This window comes from Neovison vison, chromosome 1, assembly GCF_020171115.1.
Source record: "Neovison vison isolate M4711 chromosome 1, ASM_NN_V1, whole genome shotgun sequence".
Lineage (NCBI taxonomy): Eukaryota > Metazoa > Chordata > Mammalia > Carnivora > Mustelidae > Neogale > Neogale vison.
The window spans coordinates 286,122,362-286,140,249 of record NC_058091.1 but is presented as its reverse complement, the minus strand read 5'-3'; the positions used below and the strand labels follow the sequence as shown (position 1 = coordinate 286,140,249).

At 36.7% G+C, this 17,888-nt stretch overlaps 1 protein-coding gene across 3 annotated transcripts in view; it reads right to left on the bottom strand.

Moving 5' to 3' along the window:
* Window positions 1-17,888, bottom strand: part of FYB1 (FYN binding protein 1) — a 149,620-nt gene that overhangs the window by 28,910 nt on the left and 102,822 nt on the right. For all 3 annotated transcript variants that reach the window (XM_044232509.1, XM_044232511.1, XM_044232510.1), the window contains 4 exons: window positions 5,594-5,640; window positions 3,455-3,474; window positions 2,975-3,009; window positions 2,050-2,170 (listed from right to left, as the gene is read on the bottom strand). In XM_044232509.1, the coding sequence (XP_044088444.1) occupies window positions 2,050-2,170; window positions 2,975-3,009; window positions 3,455-3,474; window positions 5,594-5,640 (223 nt within the window). The remainder of the gene's footprint in view (window positions 1-2,049; window positions 2,171-2,974; window positions 3,010-3,454; window positions 3,475-5,593; window positions 5,641-17,888) is intronic.

Here is a 17,888-nt window from a genome sequence, read left to right as displayed (position 1 = left end):
TAATCTGGTTGAGAACATGAATACTGAACTCCTAATTTCCTACTCCTAAATTTGTATCTTTTTCAACATAATGTTTTGGACCTTTTGATATGCAAATATGCATTGTGAGTTTTGAAGTTCTGCCTCATTTTATTGAACTCATGATGTTATGAATTGTGACATATCATCGATTATGTACCACTAAGAGAGAAAAAACTTAAATTATGATAGGCCAGTGATGTTAAGATATATCTGAATTTCAGAAGCTGAAAGCATGAAATATTTTATGCTAGAGACTTAATTTTGAGTAAATGAATACTCAGAAATACTCTTTCTTCCTATTTTCTTTAATTGTAACATCTTCTAACTTTTTTTAAAAAAGATTTTATTCATTTATTTGACAGACAGAGGTCACAAATAGGCAGAGAGGCAGGCAGAGAGAGAGGGGGAAGCAGGCTCCCTGCTGAGCAGAGAGCCCGAAGCTGCGGGGCTTGATCCCAGAACCCTGGGCTCGTGACCTGATCCGAAGGCAGAGGCTTTAACCCACTGAGCCACCCAGGCACCCCACATCTTCTAACTTTTAATCTTTTATTTTTGTGGAAGGAATACAGCTTGTTAAGTCCTAGTCTTAAACTTTGAGTTCATATTTAGTGGTAAGATTTCTATATCCTAATTTTTTCATACTAAAAATCATTTGAATGAATGACTGAAATAGTGCAAAATTGATTTCTCCAAAAGAAACACAAGAATTCCTTCAAAATTCCAAAGTCCCTTCACAGAAGTGTGTTATGAAGACTTTTGTTTAAGAAACTAATTTATCATATTTGTCATTTGAAAAATATGAACATTGGTACCCATACATCTGTATGAGTAAAATGTCTTAATAGTCATGCTTTAATCTTAATTTTACTTATATATAGTAAGTTTTTTCAAAATTTAATGAGAACTCTAGCAGATAGAGTGTCTTATGTACATAATTTTAATTAATTCCACAAGAAACTTCCCAGAGAGGTATCATATATGCTTACTTTAAAGAATAAAAACAAAACAAAACAAAAGAATATGAATCTGAGGTGTAGAGAAATTTAATAATATGCCCACAATCACATAACTCACATGGGCAGCTGGAATTTAAATCCACATCTGTCCAATAGACTCTAAGCTTTATTTTTTTTCCTATGCCATGCTTTTGAAACTTTGTTTTAATACAATAAATACACTGGGGAGTTAAATAGAAATCAAATTTTTATAACTCAAATGATACATTAAATGTTCCAGAGGAATTAAATATTTAAAGGAATCTTGACATGAATCCTTTTCATCATGAAGAATAGTTCTGTAATTCATATAATCACCTTAAATATAGCTAACACACCAGACCTGTGCCTGATGGGGCCATGTCATCAAAGATGGTGTATCCAAGAGAGGACAGTCTGCAAGTGTAACATTGGTGGTAGTCATAGGAGTCATACAATTAGAAATCAGAGATCAGAGAAGAGAGAGGTCAGAAATCCAGGTGGAAAAACAGGGACGAGAAAGAGTGGGTCAACATGTACCTAAGTTAAAAATAAAGGCCAAAATATAAGTCAGGTCTAGACACCAGCAGTTAGAGTAGTTATAGCAACTTTATTCTGAGACAGGTCTGGGTCATCCAGATGCATTTGTGTCCCTTGCACCATTGTGATGCTTGCCACAGGGATATCTGTGTTGTGTGCTCCGAGCTCATAGCATAAGATGGTCAAGATCAAATGTGAAATGGTGAGAGCAAAAATGGGTTTGAGCAACTGAGTATTCATTCACTAAATCACCATAAAATTTCCTAGGTGCCCACTAATTCTAAGGCACCATATTTTATTTGGGCTTTATCCTATTACATTTTTAGTGCAGAGATAAGAGAGTATATTGGGCAAAATAATTACTGTTATGAATGTAGTTACTTTTCAAGGAAACAACAATTAATTAATTCTCCCACCATGTAAGTTTTCAAGAATGCTGCCCCTTTTGTATGAAAGTTATAAAGAGAGATTACTCTTTTTATTTTTTTTAACCCATTGGCAAGTAAGATCTTACTTTAAATTTCTTCTTTATTTCTTGTTCTTTCTTTTCTCGCTCCTTCTGTTCCTTTTTCTCCAACTCTAATCTCTTCTTTTCCTCCTTTTCCTTTTTTTTCTCTCTTTCTTTGGATGCTTCTCTGTGGATACAAATTGTTACACTGTTTCAGCATTTGGGAACATTGATGTATTATGGCTCAGGTATCCAGAGGTTTCTCCCCACAACAGAAGACAGTATCTGATAGTAGAGATGAAGGTAAGAAGCCAATGGTTGTCAAAATTCCTGGGTGTGTGAGATTGTTCTGAAATCTAGTAGGAGGCATGCAAATGCCTCCAAAGGCTCAGAAACTGTCATCAGAAGTGGCTGTACCAGAACCAGGTAGAGAAAATTAAGATATTTGAATATAAAAAAGATAAAATAAATACACATATTTATTTCTTCTTTCCTTCACTTTCTAAGAAATTTCTTAGTCCTGGCCCATCCAGAAACCCATTTTGGAACTATTTTTAACATCTTTCTGCTTCAGCAGGTTGAAACTTTGCCATCTGGTGCTGTGGTAAATTATTTCTCACAGCACCTTGCGAGGGGAAGCACTGTCTAAGTGGGGAAGTTATAATTAATAGATAAATTCATTTGCCCAAGGACACACTGAGAGCAAGAAGTCTAGATTCCTGCCTCAGAGATTCCTGGCCTGAGATCTTTCCAGTAGCTGTGGGTCTCTGACCTCTCACAGAAGAACATTTTTAAGAGTCCTTCATAAAATTCTTAGACAAATAAAGAATCTTTAGTCCTTTGTATTGAAATAAAGGTTATCATTATATGTCAGTTATTTGAACAATAAAGCTTTTCTCCCTTTGTGTTCAATATCCATCCATTCTCCCTCACAGAAATCACGATATTCATTTCAGAGGGATGAAATCATGGTAAAAAATAAAACTCATACATGTCTTCATATGTTTCTCCTTCACTGTCTTGTTCCTGTCAAGGAAAACATTAATAATGATTAATTTTAATTACTCAAAAAGGGAACATACACACATTACATCAATCAAATGCTTAGTAAAACAAGCATAAGTTTAAGTGTATATAAGTTTGTCTTGTTTCAAATATTTTCTTTTCCTTTCAAGAGATAGATTGGAAAAGTTAGCACAAAAAGATCTAATTTTATATTCTGCTATATAATTCAGATGTCTAGCCAGACTTAAGTTTATGCACAGTGTTACAAAATTCCTGTGAGTCAGTGTAATGATTGGTGTCTAATGTCTCAAGCATTTTAGATGAAGTAATATTATAAATGGAAAAATATCATTATTACTCATAACAGTTTTCATCGTTGGTTTATGTCAATAGAACATGAATCATGTTAGGTATTTGAGTGAAGTTGTATGATATCAGAATGCGAAAAAAAAACAAAAAAACTGACCTCATCTAGATTTCCGGGACCTAAAGGGTTTTAAAAAAAACAGTAAAATTTAATATACTTTAATTAAAAAGCACTTTAGTACAGAATTACTAGACATAATATATTCAAAACAGTTCATAATTTAACAGAACTTATGCTTTATCAAAGGTATGTATGTACGAAATAGAATATGTGGCTTAGACTTCACTATAGCCTTTTCAATACTTGTAGTTTAGCCATAAAATCATCTCACTGGCTTTCATAAAATAATGCAAAGGGCAAAAAATAATGAAGACTTTTATCCTCTTTACGAAAGGCATACACATATAGTTTTACGGCCTTGTGTGGAAAGAAGGATTGTCAGAAAATTACTAGTTCGCACATATTGACTTACTTGTTCCCAAGGACTTAGATTTATATAGCACGCAAATCTAGTTACTTAGGTTTTTTTTTTTTTTTAAGATACTTTACTGAGGCACCGGTGGCTTAGTTGGTTAAGCGGCCTACTCTTGGTTTCAGCTCAGGTCATGATGTCAGGGTTGTGAGATTGAGCCCCGCACTGGGCTCCAAGCTGGGCCCAATGTGGGGCTTAAGCTTAAGATTCTCTCTCTCTTTCTCCCTCTGCCCTTCTCCTTGGCTCACACTCATTCTTTCTCTCTCTAAAAAAAGATACCTTACTATTCAAGTGTTTAGTGATATTAAATAATTATTCAATATGAAGACATAATCTAGAATAATAATAATAAAAACAGTATGGTGTTGGTATAGAACACACAGACCAGTGGAATAGAGCAGAGAACTCAGAGAAAGATGCATGAATTTACATACACTCTTATATACACAGTTATTACACACACAAATATACAGGTATACATACATAGATGCATGATGTAGTATAAAGGTGGCATTATAAAATACTGAGAAAAGTATGGGTTTCAAAGTATGATAATGGGAAAACTAGTTCCATAAGTGAGGCAATAAATCTGGGTTTCTACTAACTCCTCAAAGGTGGACTACAAAGACATCAACGACTCAGATTTAAGGGATGAAATTTATAGAAGAAAATAGGAGATATTTCTATTTTTTAGGGAAAGGACTTCTTAACTAAAACTTTAAAGCTGCCCTTCACTGAACAGAAATGAATTTTGATATAATCAAATTAATTATTACATTGTAACTTGTGTGTAAAACAAGTGAAGGGCAGCTCGGGGTAACAGACAATGGACAGGATGAGAGAAGATAGTGGCAGTGTCTGCAACTGACTGTGATTAATATCTGAAATACACATAAACTCCTGCAAGTCAACCAGAAAGATATCGACTCCAAAACAAAAGTGGTCAAAAGGTATGAACTGGCAAGTTACAGAAGAGGAAACTGCAAAGGAAACTGCAATACACAAACTAAGTACTCAGAACCAGTAGAAGCAGAAATATGAAAATAAAGTGAGATATCATTTTATACATATAAGACTTGAAATTGGAAAGCTGAATAATAACAGGCATTGGTGAAATGTAGGCATCTTGGAATTTTTATGCCCCGCTGATGGGAGTACACACAGATGCAGATTTCCTGGAGAATACTCTAGTCCTAATCTGTCAAAATGAATATTTCATAGCTTACAAACAGCCATTCCACTACTGGATATATACTTTAAAGAAAGTGTCTCAGAGGTCCATATGGGAATATGGACAAGAACATATACTGAATTATTATTTATAAGTACCAGGGAATTGGAAGTAAAGTGTAGATGCATAGGATACATACTGTAGGGTACTGTGAAGTAGTTAATAAGCTAAATACATATATAACAACATGGGTGGGTCCCCTAAAACACATAATGCTGAGTGTAAAAAAAAAAAAGAGTAGGGTGAGATATAACGTACTGTTTATGTAAATTGAAATATATACATACTTATAAGAATATGGTATAAACAGACACACACACATTAAACATATTAGAATACTTATCTCTGGTTGGAAATGGAGAGAAAGGAGTGAGTGGGTCATGGAGATAAAAGGGAATACATACATAAGTAAAACAGGAGAGGGACCTTGCATGGACCAGTGAGGACAACAGCTCAATAGTGACCCTATCAGAATGATTAACTCAAATTTCTATATCTAAGTTAACAAATAAATAAAACATCTTTTGCCCCTTACCATCAGAGTGCATCACACCATCTTGACTATCTTCATTTACAGGGCTTCTGAAAGCAGGAAAGAAGAGAAAATAAAAATGGAGCAAATAGATGCTCATCTTACAATGAAAAATGAAAAAGAATAAAAGGATCATTTAAAAATTATTCTTTTTTCTTTAATCTCCGATTTATAACTTCAGAAGTTGTTAGAATGGGCCTTAGGCTCATATTGATGCTGCTACTGAGGCAAAAACATGGATAATCAGGGTCCTTGAGGATAGTTCTGTCTATTCATAGCAGACACATAAGAGTACCTCATTGCTTCAGGGCAGTAATATGTTTTCTGTTAAAATGGCAGTATATCAGTGCTTCAATTCCAGGATTCTGAAGGCATTTGATTGGTCTTATGATCTGGATACCAAAGAGAATTAGTTCTAAACCTTGATTCCTACTTTCCAGATGTTCTCCACCTGGATTTTTTCCCACCATTTGTGGCTTGGACTCCAAACCACTTTACTCCAGCTGCTCTTAACAGTTATCAATACCTGGGCCCCACAAATTCGTAATGATTGATGCAACATCTATATTTTCTATTTTTCTCCTCAAGTTGATTAACATAGCTGGGAAAAATTGCTATTTCACTGATTCTGGATGTCACAAATGACATTTAATCTCAGCTTTAACCTCAACACTATTCCATAATCTCATATACCTTTTCCTAGTGAAACTTCTCTCCCATCATCCTTCCCAATGGCTATTTAAAACCTTTACCACTTTCCTCAAACCTCTTGTCCCTCTCCTCTCCCCTATAATAAGATGGCTTTGTTTCTTATTTCACTGATAAAATAGCAATTATTGGATGTGAACTCTCCTCTCTTAATAAAATATATTCATTTAACGCAAACTTATCCTTACCTTATATCAAAGTTCCTTCCACCTGTGTTCTGAATTCTATCTAAATTATCAATGTTTTATCCCCCTTCTCTTCTTCTTTTGTCACCATATTATATATATTATTATTACGCCTCTTCTTTAATCCCCATTCCTAAATATCTCACTTTTTTTTTCTCCTAGCCCAACTACTCTCATTCATAAAAGTCAAACTCTTCTCTTTACCTTTCTAAATCCTCCCCATCACCACAGATAGTCCTCCTTTTCCCAGCCAAAGCGGAGAAGGCTGTCTGTACTCACAGACTTGACTTCTTTTCCTTTAACTCAATTCTTCTTAATTATACTCTGGCTTCTATTGCCAGTCCTTTGCTGAAACTACTCTTAAAGGACTTACCAAATACACTAGACACCTCTTAGCTTCCATATTACGTGACTATTTTGTGGCCCTTAACATTATTGGACATTAAGCTTTCCTAGAGTCTCCTTTGCTTCTGTAAGAAATCTCTCCTGGCTCATTTCTGACTACCATCCCACAATTTCCTTGGTGGGCTTATCTCCCTTTGACTGCTCCTTTAAGTGATGATGTTCCTTTGTGTTCTGGTCTTGGGTTGCCTTCTTTTTTCCAATCTATATCTGTCCCCGAATGGTCTCATATATGCCCACAGTTTCAGTTTCCTCTTAGTCTTGGGATTTCCATTGACACCTCCAGTGCAGGCCTCTCTTCTGAGTTTCAGATTCATATATACACATCTTTACTTGAATGTCCCATAACCAGTTCTATATTAATATCACAGAAACTGAGGCTTCCTTCTTTTATCCAAGTGTAAACACGTTTTTCCAATTAAGTTTCTTATCTTAGTGAATGATACCACAGTTCCATATCCACCTAAGCCTCAAAGTCATCCTTGCTTCTCATTCTTCTTCAGTTCCACATTAAATTAATCATGCTGTCAGTTCCATATATTTAATGTCTCCTATAATTCACTTCCTCCCTCCATCACTCTCCTCTTTCCTGATAGATACAAGGACAGAATTATAGCATCACTAACATAGACTCTTGCAGTAGCCATCTGCCCCATCTTCTAGTGATGAGCATTGTTCTCCTTCTTCTCCACCCTTACAATCCCTTCTCCATATTGCTGTTAAAAGTGATCTCTCTTGTGCAAAATATGATTATGTCACTCTCATGTTCACTATTCAAGTCACTTAAAGAATTAGGAAAGATTGTTACTTAAACCCAAGAGATATTGGTTGCAAAATTAACCCTATTTGAAGAATGTAGGCTGGAAGTGCCTTGTTATTCCTTAGACTAAAAAAAAAAAAAAAAAAACCCCAAAACCAAAAACCAAACAAAATACAAAAAAACCCTCAGTGGGTACACTTGTGGCTCATGAAGAACTGTCATAGACATACATATTTCAGTCTCCATCTGGAATGGTAAGCATATGCGGTCATCAATTGTTGACCCAATAAACTTATTTCTAAACAAATTTGAAATGTTAAAATTTAACCTATATATGCTTTAGCTTTTAATTTAGGTAAGTGTAAAAGCTCAATTAATCAACTCATTAGCTTGGTGAGAAAAAGACACTTAAATTCCTTAGTAAATCTTTTTAATCCTTGAGAGATTCGGAGTTAAATATAGAAATGATGAAGTCAAACCCATGGTTCAAAAATTTGTGAAAAAAGTTTTACCATCATTGGGAGAGTATATTTATGTTAAATATTTTAGGTATTTATAATATTTAAGAGATGTGTTACATTAGCAAATATTCAGTTAGATATGTCAAACTAATTCAAAATTTGTTAGACTTTTTGGTTTAGTTGAAAAGTATGTATTCTCTGTGTTAATGTTGAGACTCAAAGGCTCTTCACATCAAAAAAGGAGATTCAACCTGACATTACAGACTTCTGATAAAAGAATATACCATCACCTAGGAAGTAGTCTTACCAAAACAATTAGAACTAAATTTGGTTAAGTCACCTCTACCTCCAACTACCAATTTACAGGAAATACAGAGAAAGAGGAACACACAGCTGCACTATAGGGAAGCACTCAGCAAAGTCCAGGCTGTGGTTAACTATAAGGCCCACAAACAACTTGATTTCTTCCACAAATAAATTGCAATAAGCAAATAAATAAATAAAGTGAGAGGGTAAAGTTATAGCTTGAAAGAGAGTTGCAGATGTATAAGCCAATGAAAATGTATAGACCTTATATGGATTCTTATTCAAACAAACTTTAAAAAAAGAGACAATTGAAAATTTGAACATTGACAATAGAAAATTTGACTTGAGTTTTATATTAATATATAGAATCTAATTTTTAGGAATACCTACTAAAACATTCATGAATAGAATTATGTGTTTTTTAGTATGAAAATAATATGAAAGAGGGATGTGTGTGGGGGTATTGATGAAACAAGACTGGCGATAAGTTTATAATTGTTGAAGTTTGTGCAGAGGACATGGAGGTTCATTACACTATTCTTTCTGACTTTAATAAAATTTTTCAAAATAAATGTGCTTCTTAAGAGGTATAAGAAGAATCTCATTGAAAATACAATTGGAATATTTAAGAGAACTGGACATGCTTTGATAGATTTATGACTCATTTAAGTTTTGGGGAAGATTTTGCTTAGCACAGTTACTGTTCAGTCACCTTTATGAAATGCTTAAAAAATTCAGCATGTAGATTTACAGAGGCAATGTAAAATATGGAAGGGGTAATTAAAACTAAATTTTTAAATGTAACTATCCATTTAAAAGAATTTAACCTGAATATTGTCCCATCATTAATCAAAGATTCCACTGACAATAATTATTCTTATTTCAATAAAAATTAATAGATGTATAAGTAAGATAGCAAGTTTTGTGAATTTACATACTTAAAATAAATTAGGCCTCTGCATTACTAACTTAAATAAATTACATATTAATTAAAAACACAAAACCTTAGATGTCAAATAAACTGATATCCTACAGAACAAAATGCACAGCCTGTTTCACGGTATGCAAGGTTCTTATGACCAGTCCTATTCATTTTTTTTTTAAAGATTTTATTTATTTATTTGTCAGAGAGAGAGAGGGAGGGAGGGAGAAAGAGAGCATAAGCAAGCAAAGGGAGAAGCAGGCTCCTCCCTGAGCAAGGAGCCCGATGCTGGACTCAACCCCAGGACTCTGACCTGAGCCGAAGGCAGATACTTAACCAACCAAGCCACCCAGGCACCCCTCAGTCCTGTTCTTTTACAGTTTTATTTTTTGTATATCCTCTTTTTTTTCCCCTCTAGAATACCCACCACCTGGTACCCCAACCTCCCACCCCCTCACCACTTCAAACCCCTCAGATTGTTTTTCAGAGTCCATAGTCTCTTATGGTTCACCTCCCTTTCCAATTTCCCCCAACTCCCTTCTCCTCTCCAACTCCCCATGCCCTCCATGCTATTTGTTATGCTCCACAAATAAGTGAAACCATATGATACTTGACTCTCTCTGCTTGACTGATTTCACTCAGCAAAATCTCTTCCAGTCCCGTCCATGTTGCTACAAAAGTTGGGTATTCGTCCTTTCTGAAGATGGAGGCATAATACTCCATAGTGTATATGGACCACATCTTCCTTATCCATTCCTATATCCTCTTATATCATTTTTTGGTATCATCTTTTTTTCACATATTAATATTGACTCACTCCCTGAACACTCTGTTTCTTCCTCCTCCATGTCTAGCCCACTGTGTTTTCCTTTCCTAGAATCATCTTTCTCCCGATCACATCCCGTTTGTGACCCTTCTTAATCTTTAAGTCTCTCCTGAAACACTCCGTTCTCTGTGAAGTCATCTCCAACGCCCCAGGCCCACGCAGTTGCTGCTTCTATGTGTCATAGTTTGCTCCATTATAGTGATTATTCAGTATCACTGTAATTACAGAGTAATTGCTCACAGGGCTCCTTTCCTACTACGAGACTATGAGAAAGAGACTGTCACTTTGTTAGTTAATTTGTTATTATGACTGTCATTTTTAGAAAGCTATTAGGATAATTCTAGTCATGTATAGGGCTTTGATTTTTTTTTTGATGAATTAATTATGTCCCAGCATAAGAAACTAAATTAACGTTTGTTACTGAAGTGACTTGTTTATGGTCATTTTTGAAAAGAATGTTAGTCAAAAAGACTACCAGACTTGTAGTTTACTTCCTAAAACACTTTTTTTTTTTTAAAAAAAAGATTTTATTTATTTATTTGACAGAGAGAGATCACAAGTAGGCAGAGAGGTAGGCAGAGAGAGAGAGAGAGAGAGGGAGAGAAGCAGGCTCCCCCTGAGCAAAGAGCCTGATGCAGGGTTTGATCTCAGGAACCTGAGATCATGACCTGAGCTGAAGGCAGAGGCTTAACCCACTGAGCCGTCCAGGCGCCCCTACTTCCTAAAACACTTGAAAGAGTAAAAAATAATTGCAGAATAGAGACTATCTGCATAGCACATACATACATATGTGGTTGCATGTTTATAAAAAAATTTATTGCTTGTAGATAATGTTCACATGCATACATTGATTCATGGACACAACATGAGAGCATATAAATCTTAGTTTACTTTTAAAACTCCGAATTCACCATATATAACATGAAAACATTCAATAAATATGAGGTGGTGTAGGAATGATAGTGAAGAATAACAGGGAAAACATGAGGAAGAGAAATAGGTGAGCGTCATGATAAACTGAGATTAAACTGTCAGCAGTTATTAAAAAAAAACAAAAATGTGTTGTAGGCATTGAGAAAAAGATATAGGCAAGCTATGAAACCAATCACGCTTCACACAGACCTAAGCAGAGGGAGCAGGTCAAGGAGAAGAAAAAGAAGCTTATTAGTTGTGAGAACAGGGTGCCTGCTTAGGAGGACTTTTCACCAGTTCTTTGTTTTTACACGGTGGTGTGCAGAATTACATAGGGAAGGCGAACTCAACTCAATATTACGACTGCCATTTTTAGAAAGCTATTAGAGCTCTGTTTCCTGACTTTTTAGGATGTAAAGCTGTTGACCTTTATATCTTCTTTGTTATTTATAACTTTAACTGTCGGGGTTGTATTTTGTTTTTGTTTTATAAAGAAGAAGGGCGGGGATGCCTGGGTGGCTCAGTTAGTTAAGCAGCTGCCTTCGGCTCAGGTCATGATTCCAGAATCCTGGAATCGAGTCCTACATCAGGCTCCTTGCTTGGCAGGGAGCCTGCTTCTCTCTCTGCCTCTGCTGCCATTTGGCCTGCCTGTGCTCTCTCTCTCTGGCAAATAAATAAATAAAATCTTTAAAAAGAATTTAAAAAAATTAAAGTAGAAGGGCGGATCTAAGCGTCCCATGAAACTTGGTTTTATACCTGCTGTTGCTGAGAATACAATCTTATGACTTTTCTGTGAACTTTTCTCGGGAACATGTCTTCCTGTATTGAATGCAGGAGGACCTATAAAGCTCGTTTCAGCCAATGTTTTTCCAAATGGAGTTAGGTAAGGCCACTCAGGAGTGCGCATCAGATAGGGCAGGTCTCAAATTCCAGACAATGGTAAGCATTTCTAATGAATAAGAGCATTATAATGGTTAATTCTTACTTTTCCACTAATTTGAGAGCCCCCCCAGAATCTGAAGCTGATTGTGAATGACCTCATGGTAAGAACTGTTCCACTTTTCCCTTTTCCAACCTTAGTCATTTCCCAGTATTTATTATTTCTTATTACTTCACTTTTCCTGTCTCGTTACTATTAATAACCATGGAGTTTGTTTCATACACCAAAATATTCAACCATTGGTTCTGTTTTCCTTTGAAAAATCAGTTATATGGTTAAAATTACAATTAATTTTTAAAGGTGGTGCCAAGAAACGTGTTACACAGAGAAGGATGTTGATCTCAACACTAATAGTGATAAACTCTTCGACGCGTTTCAGTTTCTCTTCCGATGTCTGATGTCTGAGTAACACAGCAGAAAACGTAACTAGTGACTTCTGACCACTAGGTGGGGAACCAGTACAATTTAAAATAAAAGAACTCTGGCCTCAGCCACTTTATTTTAAGACGGTTATTATTTCTAATTCTCCTCGGCCTCCAACCTTTTACCTTCTTAAGGCATCTTGATCTGAATGATGTCATTACATCTGACTTCTGGGGAGGCCACCCTATCTCCTGAAATTCCTTCCCTGATACCAATTAAAAATTCACTTTCTTGCCACAAGCAATACAGACTCTACACCCTCAGGAAGACTGTAAAACTTTCAGTTATTTATTCTTTTGGGAAGCCAGTCCCGCACCTGAACACGACTTCCCACTCACTCTAGTCCTTCTTGCAGGAATTCTCCCCCACCACCATTAGAATTTTCCCTTCTTCACTGGGTTTCTCTCCCCGGCATACAAACATAGTGTTATTTCTTCCGTCTTTAAAAAAACAAAATCTCTATTCCATTTTTCCCCTAGTTACTGCCCCCACTTCTCCTCGGAAGAGTTGTCTATAATCACTTTTTCCCGTTCTTCTCACTTCCTGCTCCTCTAACACTGTTTCAGTCAGGCTTACTTCCCAAGCCCAGGAATTCTCACCCCCATGACCTCCACATGACCACCCTCATGATCCCTTTTATCTGGCCTTCAGTCGCATCGGACACAGTTATCACTACATTTTCCTGGGGAATACGATCTTTCCTTGGCTTCCAGGACATCGCGCTCTTATTTTCTTCCTATTTTATTGCTTGTTCCTTTTTACTCTCCTTTGTTCATTTTTCTTCTCCCAGGCCTCGTAGAGTTGGAGTACCCCAGGGCTTGGTTCTTCTTTCTAGTTATACTCACTTGCTTGGTGATTGTAATAGTTTCGTGATTCTAAGTGGAGAATAGAGGCCTCTGACTCCCAAATTCATATGTTAAAACCAGAACTCTCTCCCAGACTCTTCACTCCTGATACCCAATTGCTGCCTCAATATCTCCACTTAGATGTTTAAAAGACATCTCAGGCTTAACATAGCCAGGTCTTCCTGATCTTCTCTAGCCCCAAATTTGCTCACCGTCATCCTCTCCCATTTCAGTTGAAGGAAACATCATCCTTATGTTATAGTCGCTCAAGTCAGAAGCCCTGGAGCCATCTTTGATCTCTGTTTCTCTTCATACCTCAAATCCAAATTCTGTTGTCCCTACCTTCAAAGTATATTCAGAGTCTGGATGCTTCTCTCCACCTCCACTGCCACCATCTTGGTTAGAGCCACCTGTATACCATGCTTGCATTTCTGCGTTATCTCCCTGACTAGTTTCCCTGTTTCAATATTTGCCTGCTGTCTCTTTTATGTAGCTGTTAAGGTGATCTCAATAAAACATAAGTCATAACATTGCTGCTGTGCTCAACCTTTTTTTAGTGGCTACCATTTCACTGAGGAGTCACAGTCTCGACGATGACCGGCAAGACCCTGTGTGAGCTGAATCTTTTCCTGCTATTCCTTCCCTTGCTCACTCTACTCTGGTAGCTGTTACCCCATTCCTAGTCCTTGAACATTCTAGGCATTTGTTCTGTCTGTTCTCTCTGCCCCAATGGTCTTGCTTAAGACACCTGCAACCTTAACTCCCTCACTTCCGTGAGTCTTCTTAAGTATAACTGCCTATAAAGGGAGTTGCCCTCCCCTTTCTTAAAGCTGCAACACCCTATCCCCAACCCCACCCTCCTACTACATCACCTAACTCTGCCCTCTTTTCTCCTACTTAGTATTTCCCACCACACTCTCTTCTTCACCTGTTTATTATTTTTATTCATTGGGTCTCTTGCTCCCTGTTTTAGGTGGGCAAGGATCTTTATTTTGTTCACTGATACTTCGTGAACTACTACTACAACAACACAAAGTAGTGGCTCAAAAACATAATTCTTGAGTGAATGTAAAAAAAAAAAAAAAAAAATCTAGTAGAGCTCTATCTGAGAGTAGCCTCTGACCAGAGAGGGGAGGAAAGGCATTTGCAAGTTGGCAAAGGGAGCATGTGGAAAACACCCATGCATGTGTTTTGAAGGGTGACGGCATGAGGATAAACATAGGAACACCCATATCTCACAATTGTGCTTAAAGTTTACTCCATAAATTTCCCTCTCACATGAAATATAAACTTTTGAGCCTGAATAACGAGTTATTTTGCTCTTGTTCCTTTTTTGTGTCTTACATGGCTTCCCCTACTTGGGATAAAGTTTCTAATCTAGCTATTTCTTCATTTTGGAATTTACTTGAGTTTTCTGATGGGAGACTGAAAGTCTTTCACTATACACCACATTTTTACTTAAAAAAAAAATTGTAGATGTCCCTTAGCTTTCATTCCCTCTTTTCTTTCCATCAGACAATTGACTTTCAGATTCTGTAATTATCATCTACGCAATATAAAATTCAAGAAGACTCTTGTATCTTTTTATGTTCTTCTGAGAGTTTATGCATTTTGTAGAGTCAGGAACTCTTAGGGGAATCTGACTTTCTAATTATGAGTCCTTAATAAGATGGAAATAGGGATGAGGTAAAGTGTATTACAATTGGTGGATTTTGCCACTTTCTGATAAAATAATGTTACAAGTAAGAGTTTGGGCCTAGCTGGTTGGAAGACCCTTTTCAACTTTGCAACAATTCACTGAAAAGCTGAGAAATTCACCAGCATCCTTATGAATGTGTATTACAGGTTATACATCTGTTCTTGAAATTCTTTCCTCCATCTAAAATTTTTTTATTTCCCACCATATCGTAATGGATTTTGGGGAGTAGGCTGGCAGAAAAGGGATAATACAGTAGGCCTAAGGTGCTAATTTTAGAAGACTCTGACACTAAGTTTGCCCTTGGTTTACATCTGAGAACTCCACTTCTAAAAAATTCCCTACACTGATTTAAAGTTGACTAATTGATAAGAATGCCTTGCTGTGCCCTAGACTGTATAAACCACACAACTTGTGGTGAAAACCTGCTTTCCTTCTAGAAGTCTGGTATTTTGGTAGTGGTTACCCTGAAGATGCTTATGTGACCAACTCTCAATAAAAACTTGAACAAGCCCCCCTACAGGGCTTCCCTGGGAAGCAACATTACACATTTCCAGAGCCAGAGAAAGGAACATTCTCAGTGTCTCCCTTCTAGGCATAGAAGGACAGTGTCACTGTGATAAATCTTAGCCATGGTAACTAAACACTGGGTCCCGTGCATCCTTTAAATGAATCCACAAACATATGGTGGTCTTGGGGACTTCTCATACAGCAAGAATAGTGCCAAACACTCCTCCTCTCTACAGTTTCTTCAATCAAACAATGATCAGTCTTTATGTCTTATAAATTTTCAGGGATTCATGCTCAGAGTATTTATTAAAATCTCTCACTAGAATCATATAAGACAGAAGGCAGTAGCTTGGATAGGGTCACATAATAAAATTCAAAAGTACTAAGACCATGATCTGGTGGGTTAAATTTATCAGACTAGGAGAAAATTAGGGAAAAGAAACAAAATCTAATACATGTGAAAGCAAAAACAGTTTATAGAAGTCAAGTGTATATAAGAACACATGTTACTTAATTATTTTAACTAAGCAAATATTTATTTAGCACTTACCTGTTAGTAAGCAGATGGCCTAAGCTCTTATTTGGTAGCAAGATATCATGGGGTATTAGAGTCTTTCAATTAGAATTCATAAAATCAAATGCCTGGAAGGGCACACAGTTAACATAAAGGTGGGATGCAGGCCACAAACAAGGTAATAGCCCCAAAGCTGCTCTAACATTTTCTAGTTTACTGCCTTTATACCTCAAATAAACACAGAAAGTGAAACACAGTGGTGACTACCCATGACACATGTATTTTCGACACTTGCTCTAAACTGTAATCATGATCAATAAAATAAAGCTGTCAACCAGGTTTTGATATTAATAGATTCTACTATATAGGTTATGGATATGAAGTACTTTCAATGTAAAGATATTGTTATTAACAGATTCTCTTATATTGATTATGGATATGAAGTACTTAAATGTAAAGAACATCAGTCTGTTAGGGGATTGAAGTAGAGGAAAAATAAACTGCAGCTAAATATTTTGGGATATTGCTTATATCCACAAATAGGGTATCCTATTTGTGGTAAAGAAGAATCATGCAAAGCAATTTTCTAAAAGAAGAAAGGGAAGACCTAGTCTAACTTGCTGTAAGAATCTATACTTGCCATTATCCAATGTCTTTTTAAAATGACATTTATTCTTTTCCAATCTTCTGTCTGCTTTTTCCTAAACCAGCTGTTCTGGTAAATCATGGATAAAGAGCCCATGCATAACAACCCAAATAGTTTTGACATTTCTAAAAAGCACCATATAAGAAAAACAAGAGTGGGCTTGAATAAAAGTTTCCTAGTTTTTTAACACACAGCCAAAAGTCTGAAGATTGAGAGAAAACCTGCATTTTTTACTCAAGGAGGTTATTTAGCAGAGTAGTTAAAAGCACACATTTGCTTTGGACATAGACTGACATTGCCCCAAATTTCAACTCTACATTCTTGTATAATTGTGGAGAAGTCACTGTAAATTCCCATCTCTTCATCTGTGAAGTGATGAAAACATTTTTTACTTATCTATGTAAAGTTCCAGCCTGTCATAAGTAGTCAGTAAAATATGGTGGTGGTGATGATGGTGGTCGTGGTAATAATGATGATGGTGCTCTTGATGATGATAATGGTGGTGGTGGTGGTGATGGTGGTGATGATGATTTTGATGGGGATGGTAGTGATGGCAGTGAGGATGGTGGTGGTGATGATGATTATGATAATGGTAGTGACGGGGGTGAAGGTCGTGGCAGTGATGTTGATGACAGATGATGATAATGCTGGTGGTGGTGGTGATGACTGTGTTGATGTTGGTGACGATGATGATAATAGTAGTGGTGATGACAATGATGGTAGTGGTGGCGATGGTGGTGGTGGTGATGATTATGATAATGGTAGTGACGGGGGTGAAGGTCGTGGCAGTGATGTTGATGACAGGTGATGATAATGGTGGTGATGGTGGTGATGACTGTGTTGATGTTGGTGACGATGATGATAATAGTAGTGGTGATGACAATGATGGTAGTGGTGGCGATGATGGTGGTGGTGATGATTATGATAATGGTAGTGGTGGTGGTGAAGGTCGTGGCAGTGATGTTGATGACAGATGATGATAATGGTGGTGATGGTGGTGATGATTGTGTTGGTGTTGGTGACGATGATGACAATAGTAGTGGTGATGACAATGATGGTAGTGGTGGCGATGATGGTGGTGGTGATGATTATGATAATGGAAGTGGTGGTGGTGGCAGTGATGGTGATGGTGGAAGAGATGATTGCAGTACTAACCTTAAGAATGCTTCAAGATTTTAAAAAGGCAGTGGAAATTTTCTTCAGATGAACTTCCAGGGGAAAAACCATTGTAAAAACAGTTAA